Here is a 10,876-nt window from a genome sequence, read left to right on the forward strand (position 1 = left end):
CACAGGTTCTCTTACCCCATACTCACATCTACGATGTCTAAATACTCCCACTAATACCCACACCCATCGCGGGTATAAAATTATCCCCATACCCACACCCGTGCGGATAACGGGTATCCAACGGATACCCATACACATATAATTGATTTGTAGTATTTATAGTTTTGTACTATAATTAGCCATATTAGAGTTGTAAACCATCAATATTTTCTCTAGCAACAATGCTATTAATATTAGTGTTAAAAGGCGAGTAAAAAAATTATACAACCACATTACATAATTAAGAAATCAAATAATAATTTCATATAGCTAGACTAAGCAATACTTTAAGATGTGAAAGGAGTTTTATGCTATAATTTAGTAGTCGTCGAGAGTTATATTGCTCATAGTTTTAGGCTCAATGAACGGGTTTTTTCTACCCACGGGTTGGTGGGTACGGGTGGGTAAAGAACATACCCATATCCACGTATCTAATGGTTAAGAGTTTTCGCCCGTTAATAGACCCATAGATATAAGAATTAGAACACAATTAGTTTCTAATAGAGTAAAAACTCGTCGGGTCTTGAGTTATGGGTACCCATTGCCATCTCTTGGTGCAACCGGAGCAAAGGTCGAAGCGGCCAATGGCGAGGCGAGGGCGCGAGACCCCGCGAGGCGTCGCCGCTGTAGCAGTTTGACGCTGGCCGCAGCCGCCTGCGTGCGCGTGCTTGTGTCTAGGCGTTTTTGGGGACGGCGCACATGAGGGACGGGGACCCGTGTGTCGCACTGTCTCGTCGAGTCATTGGTCGAATCATGTGTATGCATGTCCTCTTTGCGGCCGTTTTATATTGGGTTCTTCCCTTCCGGTCTTGGCGGCGGGTCGGATAATTAACTCCGTATACTTGATTTAGCTTTGGGCCATGTCGTTCAACTGTTCGAAGTGTATGCCGGTATGCCGCTGACTGAGCACCTGCATCTCCATGTGATCGATCGGTGGTTGGCAGAGCTCGGCATGGCCCGTGGGCGGCCGAGACGATCGGAGATACGTGTTGCCTTTTGCGTTGTTACTGCTATACGCGTACCCCATCCACATCCAGCCGGAGACCGGGAACAAAGGCGTTTTTACAAGGCTTCAGCTACGTCGAAATTAGAAGGGCTGATATCTACTTGAATTTGAATTTGAATTGGTTTGGTTTGTTTCGGTGACCAGCGTCCACGGCTCAAAGCGCTCTCTTGCCTGGCACGGTGGCGCATGCTGCACGGGAGCAATAGCAGGAAGCAGCAGGACAAACGGTCAGGAAAAGCAGAACGCCGCGATTGCTGTACAGCTGGTGCATGGCTGGAAATGTTGTACTACAACGCGCCATACCGGCAGGTGAAAAAGCGAATCGGACGGAGTAAATACGTGCCCGATTAATCCGGAGGTCAGGACAACGCAGCTTGCTGGCTCAACCGCTCACGCACGTCACCTTCGGAGTAACCCAAGTTATGGCGCGTTCCACGTAAAACATCCAAAAACCTCCGCCCCTTTTTCCCGGCTTCCCCCCAAACTGGCAAACGCGTCACATGAGTTTTACCTACCAATGTTTGCATTATTGGGTGTACATTGTGCAATACCGAATTTCTGACGAGTTGAAACAGGACAAGGCAACGGGAAACCCCAAGTAGCTAGGTCCATGCCTCTTCCCCCATCACCAGCAAAGCTTAGCTGTTGGTTACCCACCTTCTCCGTTCCCCATTGCCTGGTTAAGCTGATAAACCTCTCTGGCTCTCAATCTCATCCTTTCGTCTATTCCTTGCAGTCTTGCTCTGATTAGCAGTGTGGGTTTTTTCGCACAGGAGGGCCCTACGCAGCACTAGCACAAAACCAACTCAGCATGTGCAGTGCAACCTAGCGAAAGTGGCTGCACACATCAGATTGGAGTAGGATATATGGAGGAGAGTATCTATCTGTGCGGGAGGCTCCTACCAATAGTGGTACCGCGTATATAACACGACAGCGTGGGTTCTTGGGCAGCGCGACGCCAGGGAGCGCGTAGGGAGAGAAAAGTTCGGTTCTTGAGAAAGAAAGGGGAATATAAGTGAGGAGGCGAGAGCCAGAGATAGAGAGAGAGAGAGAGAGAGAGATCGGAGCAGCTAGCTAGAGCATCAAAAGCGGCCAGCCATGGCGTTGGAGGCCAGGTTCTTTTTGGCGGCCGTGTTCGCCGTCGCCGCGACGTGCTTGTGCTTATCGGCGGTGGCCTCTGCTTTCGCCGTGCCGAGCGTCGCCTTCGACGAAGGGTACTCGCCGCTGTTCGGCGACGACAACCTCGTCCGCTCGTCGGATGATAAGAGCGTCCGCCTCTTGCTCGACCGGCGCTCCGGTGCGTTAATCCCCATCATCTTGCAAAGCTCATCTCTCTCTCCTTCTCGACTGGATTTCGCCTGCATCCCCTGCTCATGTGCACCATTAGTATGAGTCTTCGTGTTCTGTTCGTCATGTTCTTACGGTACTTGCTGTCTGCGTCTATCTGCAGGTTCTGGGTTCATCTCCTCGGATTACTACCTCCACGGCTTCTTCAGCGCGTCCATCAAGTTGCCCAAGGCTTACACGGCCGGCGTCGTCGTTGCCTTCTACGTGAGTGCCTGCCTCTCTCACCACTGCTCCGATCTGAGAACATTCCTTACACTCCTACCCACAAAATCCGCGTTGTTTAGGTTATCTTCCTGCGGTTTGTTTTGAGCCGTTGCTGCTGTTGCCTCCTCACATGGCGTGTCAACCCGGAATTCAGCTAGTACTACAGTAGTAGTACAAACCATAGCAAGTTGCGTACCAGCCCCATGCCCTGGTGGCGCAGGGTAGACAGCAGGGCGAGCCACATGGGCTGTTTGGACTTTCAAGCCCAAAAAGGCTGCGCCGCCTGCACCCGAGAATAAATGTACCCCTCTCATGTCACGCGCACTCAACAGTCAGTCACCAGTTCAACCACCATTGATCACCCCTCACCAAAACGTACTTATACTGAATTAGTCGAGCACGACGCGTACAACAACAGGAGTACTCCTACCAGTTAGTCTCCGTGAATGCACGGGTCACTTAATACAACGCCGTGGTAGATGGAATATTCAACGGTTCCGTAGTTTTTTCTTGCGTTGCAATGCAGGTGTTTGTTCCAACTAACACATTATGGCTTTCGATCGATCCTAACGGTTTTGTTCGTGTACGTCGTCATTTGCAGCTGTCAAACGGGGACGTGTACGAGAAGACGCACGACGAGCTGGACTTCGAGTTCCTGGGCAGCCGTTGGGGCGGCCAGTGGCGTGTGCAGACCAACGCCTACGGCAACGGCAGCACCGCGCGCGGCCGCGAGGAGCGCTACCTCCTCCCCTTCGACCCCACCCTCGAGGCCCATCGCTACTCCGTCCTCTGGGCCCCCACCCACATCATGTACGCGATCTCTCTGCACTATTCAATCTCTGCAAACTGAGCTGAACCGAGCTTTGGGCTTACGGAATGGATGTGCATGCAGATTCTACATCGATGACACACCGATCAGGGAGGTGATCAGGCACCCGGGCATGGGCGGGGATTTCCCGTCGAAGCCGATGGCGGTATACGCGACGATCTGGGACGGTTCGACCTGGGCCACGGACGGCGGCAAGTACAAGGTGAACTACAAGTACGCGCCGTTCGCCTCCGAGTTCTCCGACCTGGCGCTGCTCGGCTGCCGCGCCGACCCGGTGCTCCGCGCCCCGCGCGACGGCGGCGGCGCCGGGTGCGCCGAGCCCGACCTGCTCGGCCTCCTCACGGCCGACTACGCCGTCATGACCCCGCGGAAGCGCGCCGCGATGCGCGCGTTCCGCGCGCGGCACATGACCTACACCGTGTGCTACGACGCGGTGCGGTACGCGGCCGGGCCGTTCCCGGAGTGCGACGTCTCTGACGTGGAGAAGGAGTCCTTCTCGGCGTGGGGCGAGTCCAAGAACGTCGTCATGAAGGCGCGTGGCCGCGGGCGCCGCCGAGGACGCAAGGCCGGCGCCGGAGCCATGTCGCGCCTCGACGTGTCCAGCAGCTGAAGTGTCAACTTGGGAAGCTAATGGCATATGATGGTTACTATTACACTACTAGATTCTATTAATTTTGCGGTATTGATTGATTAATTGTAGTATGGTTTTCCATGTATGTATAGTTTGTAAAGGTAGTAGGTGCTAGGGATTAAGTTCGGTACCAATTTCGACTATTATTCTTTGATTCGTTGGATGGCAGCCAATAATATGATATCACCGGATTATATTACTCAGAAGATTTTGTTCGGCGTAACCCATAAACGCATATCGTCGCCACTCGTCCGTAGTAGGCCATAAGGTATTGATAGCGTGTCGAGAAGCATAATCACGTACGAGATTCGGTGTTAAAAGTGACGGGACAAGGAACGGACCGGACGCCGTGGACAACTGGAGATGCTTGCATTTTCGTCGCCTGTCACGCGGAGTACAGTAACACCTGTGTGTATCCGAGGCAAATACCACCCGGGAAAGGTGGCCCGGCCCATGATCGAAAAACCACTACAGGACGGATAGGATTCGGAGGCATTTAAGAATGCCTCAACTTGCACTAAAAAAAGTGTTGGATATACTGCTGTAGGGAAAAGGATTTTAAGGCACTTTTTCAAAATGCCTTCATAAGTATAGATGAAGGCACTTTTTAAATTGCCTTTACATTTGAGGCACTTTTTAGATTGCCTTTATACACATTTAAGGCATTTGGACTTGTGCCAATAGTTTTTTCCAAGGTATTTTAACATATGCCCCTAATTTATTTTCAAGGCATTTTTGACAATGCCTTTACTTTTCTTTTTAGGCACTTTATTAAAATGCCTCAAATAGTACAATACATGCATATACAGGCTCATCCCACCATATGAATGTTTTAACAGGAAATAACATAACACATCACATATATCTCCAAAAACAATATAGAACAATAATTCCCAATTCCAATTCAATCGCACATTAAGTGGTTCACAAATCATCTCAATGGTAATTAAGTTTGTAAGATATGCTATCACAATCAATGGTATGTTTATGATTTACAAGACAATAAACATCATTGATCTACTGAGTGGCTTGCTCCTGTCATCCTGTGAGGCTCGCATGTATTTGCAATGAGGAAAAACAACCTGAGAATGGATTACACCAAAACCTGTCCATGCATTTGGACCTGCAAAAGAAAAACATGTAAGTTTCTATATCAATTTTCAATATATATATATATAGACACACACACACGCACGCGCGCGCGCGCACACACGCGCGCGCTGCAATATATACATGTTGCATTCAGGTGCCTATCGTATCCATGCTACAAAGTCATGTTAGACATCATCTTGCACATGGCGATTAGAGGGCAAAGTGGCAAATCACAACATGAGAAGAGGTAAACCAACATCTTTTCATCCAACCTTGCAGGGCAAAGTATGGGAATTAATCCCGGCCATAACATAACATCCATTGCCATCAAAATATAAGAACCGGTTTCATAGTAATTCATAACATACCATGCATATTTCCTATTATTACACAAACAAGATTGAGCTCATGAACTATAGTTCTTTAAGAATAAACAGATGCAGCTGCAACACCTACAAAGCATATCACTAGGATTAATATTCATTTGCTAGAATTCCTTTACTCATTAATCACCTAAATATAATGCATTGTCCACATATTATTGCAAAAAGAATTAAGAGATGGAGAGAGGGAGTGAGGGGCAATTTACTTGAGCTAGAACCGGGAAGTTGTTAACAGTTGGCTATTGGTGAAGTTAGCATATGGAGAATCGGGTCTGGCCTTCCCAATCTTCTTTGCCCTAGAATGTGTATCTTCACGTCCTATATTCTTCTTTGGTGTTAGATCATGCACCTCTCTCTTGTGTCCAACAACACTTTGCAGTGCATTATCAATGCTATTGTGCTTGAACACCTCAGTTAGTGCCACCGAATTTCCTTGGTTAGCTGAGTTATGTCTCGCAATAGTCGACACCTTAAATTGAGTGAAAATCATATTTAACATCCAGATTACCACATATAGCAATATCACTCTAATTTTGACTTAAATGTACTAGTAACAATTAGTGAAATATGCAGTACCTTAGAGTGTAGAGCTTGACCACTTGGATGCATTAGCTGCAATGTAATTTTAAAAAATTAGTTGCATGTAAATAAGCTAGACAAATGAAATAATAGCATCATACATTGTCACGTGGCCATGGGATGCATCGAGCTTGAGCACTTCCTAACTTGCTGATCATTCCATATGCACGAGGTATTATGGTGTGCTGATTGAATACAATGTTAACAAGGATGTCAACACAATCATTTAGTGCCTGGCCATCAACAGAAATAGCGTTTTTGTCGGTCTTCTGAATGGTACCTAGAGCAACCATTTTTCCACTTTTTGGAGATATTAGGCCAACTTTCATACCACTTTTCAAGATAGCTTTTGTATCTAATCCAGCCTAAAAGAAGAGATATAGCTTGTGAGTCTTTCTCCTTTTAGCTAGTTCACTAGTAAAATGCAAAAAAAGCATACCTCCAGCCCTTCATGGAGTGGTGTATGAAACTGTCTTTTTCTGTTTTGTAGATTGGGTTCAGATGAAGTTGGTTTCTTTGATTTCTGTTGGACAGCATATGAAGGTGGTATATTCTCCTTATTCAAATCTAGCCGAGGGGATCTAAACTTCTTTTTTGTTGAGGAGGTGATGTCACTTGACCAAAAGGCTACTCATTCAGGAAAATAACATATCAGTAACAATTAGTTGTATCAAATTTTAACTCAAGCACATATATGAGATGCTAAACTGTTGCATACCTCTGACTGTTTATGCAATTCTAGATGAGGAGATCTAAACTTCTGTTTTTGCTGAGGAAGTGATGTCACTTTACTAGACGGCTAGTCATTCAGAAAAAAAAAGATTAGCAACAACTAGTTGAACTAATTTTTAACTCACCACATGTATTAAATGCTAGATTGTTGCATACCTGTGACTGTAGAAGTGTTTTCTTGTTTCTGGATGAAAGTGATGGTGCTTGATTGATGCAATTCATAGGATCCAGTTCCTTGAATTAAAAAAAGATATAAGATTTATCAGGTGCAATTGGTAATTGTCAAAGCTATAAAGGACGATGGGATGGTATAGTAAATAAAAAAGGAACTCACCTCCAACTGATTTTTAGCTGGTGAATTAGACACCTGACTTCTATTCATAGGTGCATGCCCTTGGGAAGCTAGCAACATACTTTTTAATTCCTCATATTGTTTTTCCAGCCTTTCATTCCGTGCCATCATCAAGGTCTGATTTGCTGCTAATGTGTCCACCATATCCAAAGCTCCTTGTTCTCCTGTTTAGTTTCTTCTAGTTGTGCGATAGCTTCAGCTAGGTGCCTTGAAGCCACTCCACCTGCTAGCAGGCCCATGCCACTGTTCTTTCTAGTTTTCTTCCTTGGAAACATTTCTGAATATAGATCATCATCTCGTGCCTCTTCACCGATATGAGCAGGGTTTTCCTCGATCCTTCTTTTAATCCTTTGTTGAAATTAACAACCATACATGGTTATCAATCATGAAGGATACTTGTACAATCAGCAAGCACATATGTAATTTTTTTAAAGCAAAATAGTACACTTGTACAAATACTAGATGAGAAATCAGGAAAAGAGCATACAATTTTATCACTACAGTATTCATCCAAGGGTTCTCCATTTCTTTTGGTATGAGTAATTACATAGAGTTCAGCCCGTCCAACTTTTCTGTTCTCTTTAAGCTCCTGCAATGATATGACAATGCTATAGAATTTGCAGTTGCATAGCTAAAATAATTTGAAAGGCCATACAAGCAATAAAAGTACCGTTTGATCAAGAACAACTGCAAAACCTCGTGAACCAGTGGTGTGAGTTCCATTGAGTTGCAAGGATCTAGTAGCTTTATTCCTCTCTGACTTGATCTATAAGCAAGAAATATAACACATATAAGATTAAAAAATCTAATCAGATATGTTGTTCTATAATTTATTTCAAACATGTACTTATTTTTGGCAAGTATACTTTACCCGAGCTGCTTCAGTCTTCCAATACCTCACCAACCATGCCCATTGTTTTATAGGGATTCTTTCTTGGCAGCCATTAAGTACATTTTGTCTCCATGATAACTCAGAATTGAAGTACATTCTCTTCAAGACAGCTTTAAAATCTTTCCACTTTTTGCTAGCTGATTTCAAAATCCAAGGTTTGTAATGATCCTCAATGTCAAAAATTCCCTGTAATATAGTGTTGTTACCACCACATTACATAGTTGTTTATAATGTAAGTGCAAGTGCAAGATTGTTAAAGCTGAGGCATACCTGAACAGATGTCCAAACTTTCGTCTTGCTTGCTTCAGGTACCTTTCTCCAATTCTTTGCAGCCAAGGATACATATTTGCCTTTGACAAGAGTTCCAATAAAATTGGTTAATTTGCAAGTCTTTAATCCACAAGGTTGACCATATCGATTGAATTTCAATCTGATCTTCTCATTGGGATCAAGGTCCTTCCATAGCGATCTCATCATTGTGGGGCCTCTTCCACTTTTCTTTGTACTTTCTAGCATTTCTTCAAAATAAAATCAGAACTGGACCTTCATGTTCAAAACTAAAATTCATGTCCATTACATGTTAATATGCTCAAAAACTCACCATGAACTTGACCTTCATGCTCCAAGTCAGCATAAGGTGGCAAATTGTCCCCAGGTTCAGTCTCATCATAATCTTCAGAGCTACAGTAATCTTCATAGTCATCTCCCTCATCGGATCCTCCATTGCTTATTATGTCATCTTCAGTTTGAAAGTTGTGTTCATATGTGTATCCATTTGCATCATAAGGCAGATTGCAACTATGTGTTGTAGATTAACAATGCAGCATAAAACAACTTAGGACAGACATTCAGAAGTGCACATATTCAGATTAACCTGCAAATGTGTCATTTTGTTTGGATGCCAATGGCATTGCAGCATGAAAGTTTCTTGATTTAAACTATCATTAAAAACAGCAACAAAGTTCAGTTAGCAATAGAAATGAGAAAACCCAAGGAGAAAGTACAAGTGTTGTGTGATAACCTTTGTTGGTTGGTGATCAAGTTCTCTGAATTGGATAAGGCGAATTCTATAAATTTATCAACCCCGATATTATATTCAGCACTAGATCTAGATGTTTTCATCCAATCCTTATCCATGGTAAATTCAATTAATATTACCTAGTAACATAGATGAAAATACAGATTGCACCATTAGTTTATAATAATACTAAAATATGGGGTTAAATGAATCACTGATAAATAATGCATTAATGCCTATGCAAGCATCTAAACCATCTCCACATCCAGCTCAACACCAAACATCTACTAAACAGTTCAGTTCCATTCACCAACTAATAAAAATCTTTTGGTAAATATAAGAGACCAAAAAAGTATTTTATGAACATTATTTCACTAAGCATAAACAAGCTAGCACAGGACAACCTTGTAAAACACCCTAAAAACACCCAAATTGGGTCAGTGTGACAAATGAGAATATAGTACTATGGGTAGATGTGTATCAGTGCATTTAGACAATACTAGATTTTTTTTTAAATAAATATTCTGATTCATGCATAAATAACTGTTATTCATGGAAAATCATTTTTCTGTGTCAACTTGTTTAGATTCAGATTATTTGCATATAGTGACGTGCTTTTGGTTGAAATTCATCAAGAACAGTGGTTGGTCAGGCTATTGTAGTATATTGGAAGTTGGATTGTTTGATCTACAGGCTGCACTACACCCTTTTGCATGGGAATGATTTCAATCAGCATAATACATAGATCTCAACAACCGCATGTAACCAAAATATTCAGTTTGAGTAATATTCAGATTCTCCAAATATAATACATCCTATAATCATTTATAATACGTCCTATAATTTTCTACAACCATAGATTTATATACAGGAATGATACTTCTGCAATATGGTACTTAGGAAGTTCCATGATTCACAACAGAACAACTGGTAACTCCAATTTTCTAAATTAACTAATACTAATGATATCGAATGGTGATTTCACACTCTAGAGCAGACTAGGATTAAAAAAAATATTTAAAATCTCAAACTGCAGGGTAAAAAAACAATAATAGATCATATATAAGGAGATTCTCCAGTAAAACATTATGTATTCTAGAGCTAATAAGTCAAAATAGATCGATTATCTCATGAAAAATCAAAGTATACATCACATATTTTAGTTCATATACTCACAGTATAAAGGCAGCAACGGTAGATCCCAAGGTGGCTCGGCTCGACCAGGATGAAGAAAGTGGAGGCGCGACTCCGGATCCAGCAGGGAGAGACGGCACCGGGACTGGAGATGGTGCCGGCGGAGGGAGCAGCAAGCGCCCCCCTCCCCCCGACGACTACCCTAGCTTGTTTGAGGCGCAAGTGATCTGCAAGTTTTGGGCATGGAACGGGAGCGAAGCAGGCTGGTGTGTGTAGATCTGGGGAGTAGAGCGGCGGCAGCAGATGGCGGCGGCGGTGGCGGTGGCGGCGGCGGCGCCGCCCGGAGTCGCAAGCGGCGATGGATGATTTTTTTTTTCTAGCGTTTTTTCTTCTCTCACGCGATCTGATCGAGAGGATAAGGTTTCGTATGTGGTGGATGAGCACGTGTGGTGGAAGGACTATTTTATCTAAGTGAAATTCTTTTAGGGTTTTTTTGCATATATAACAGTTTTGGAGGCATTTCTGTTCCAAATGCCTTCGTTTGACCAGGCAATTTTGCAAAACGCCCAGATAGTATGAAATATTACGGCGTTTCATCATAGTGCCGGTGATAGATAATTTTTCTAAGGCGTTACTGA

The 10,876-nt window shown here is 43.7% G+C and overlaps 2 protein-coding genes across 7 annotated transcripts; one reads left to right on the plus strand and one right to left on the minus strand.

Moving 5' to 3' along the window:
- The first annotated feature begins 1,994 nt into the window (after positions 1 to 1,994).
- LOC4330402 (probable xyloglucan endotransglucosylase/hydrolase protein 30) lies at positions 1,995 to 4,262 on the plus strand. The gene is made up of 4 exons (XM_015767696.2): positions 1,995 to 2,342; positions 2,496 to 2,596; positions 3,198 to 3,406; positions 3,489 to 4,262. The coding sequence occupies exons 1-4, from the start codon at positions 2,144 to 2,146 to the stop codon at positions 4,033 to 4,035; spliced, it is 1,056 nt and encodes a 351-aa protein (XP_015623182.1). The 5' UTR covers positions 1,995 to 2,143; the 3' UTR covers positions 4,036 to 4,262.
- A 673-nt stretch (positions 4,263 to 4,935) lies between these two features.
- LOC4330403 (uncharacterized) lies at positions 4,936 to 10,647 on the minus strand. Of its 6 annotated transcripts, none has more exons than XM_066307331.1 (17): positions 10,281 to 10,647; positions 9,108 to 9,244; positions 8,961 to 9,024; positions 8,688 to 8,825; positions 8,357 to 8,595; positions 8,066 to 8,272; positions 7,865 to 7,960; positions 7,682 to 7,783; positions 7,177 to 7,542; positions 6,999 to 7,076; positions 6,829 to 6,909; positions 6,550 to 6,737; positions 6,391 to 6,475; positions 6,212 to 6,295; positions 6,108 to 6,143; positions 5,738 to 6,000; positions 4,936 to 5,179 (listed from the first exon to the last, which is right to left on the minus strand). In XM_066307331.1, the coding sequence occupies exons 3-9, from the start codon at positions 8,995 to 8,997 to the stop codon at positions 7,537 to 7,539; spliced, it is 825 nt and encodes a 274-aa protein (XP_066163428.1). In that variant the 5' UTR covers positions 8,998 to 9,024; positions 9,108 to 9,244; positions 10,281 to 10,647; the 3' UTR covers positions 4,936 to 5,179; positions 5,738 to 6,000; positions 6,108 to 6,143; positions 6,212 to 6,295; positions 6,391 to 6,475; positions 6,550 to 6,737; positions 6,829 to 6,909; positions 6,999 to 7,076; positions 7,177 to 7,536. The 6 variants fall into 6 exon arrangements, 4 of the variants coding, with proteins under 4 accessions (XP_066163428.1, XP_066163426.1, XP_066163427.1 ...); XM_066307329.1 differs by having other exon boundaries at positions 8,357 to 8,604; XM_066307330.1 differs by having other exon boundaries at positions 6,212 to 6,475.
- Positions 10,648 to 10,876: the final 229 nt, after the last annotated feature.

The sequence above is a fragment of the Oryza sativa genome, chromosome 2, assembly GCF_034140825.1.
Source record: "Oryza sativa Japonica Group chromosome 2, ASM3414082v1".
Taxonomy (NCBI): domain Eukaryota; kingdom Viridiplantae; phylum Streptophyta; class Magnoliopsida; order Poales; family Poaceae; genus Oryza; species Oryza sativa.

What these genes read in the sequence shown, in the direction of transcription:
- LOC4330403 (XM_066307329.1), bottom strand. Translation starts at nt 8,997, where the DNA reads ATGCCATTGGCATCCAAACAAAATGACACATTTGCAG. An exon ending in GCATGAAGGTCAAGTTCATG is followed by an intron (nt 8,605 to 8,687) that starts GTGAGTTTTTGA and finishes TTTATTTTGAAG; the next exon opens with AAATGCTAGAAAGTACAAAG. An exon ending in GGAAGACTGAAGCAGCTCGG is followed by an intron (nt 7,961 to 8,065) that starts GTAAAGTATACT and finishes TCTTGCTTATAG; the next exon opens with ATCAAGTCAGAGAGGAATAA.
- LOC4330402 (XM_015767696.2), top strand. Translation starts at nt 2,144, where the DNA reads ATGGCGTTGGAGGCCAGGTTCTTTTTGGCGGCCGTGTTCGCCGTCGCC. An exon ending in CTTGCTCGACCGGCGCTCCG is followed by an intron (nt 2,343 to 2,495) that starts GTGCGTTAATCC and finishes GTCTATCTGCAG; the next exon opens with GTTCTGGGTTCATCTCCTCG. An exon ending in GCGTCGTCGTTGCCTTCTAC is followed by an intron (nt 2,597 to 3,197) that starts GTGAGTGCCTGC and finishes CGTCATTTGCAG; the next exon opens with CTGTCAAACGGGGACGTGTA.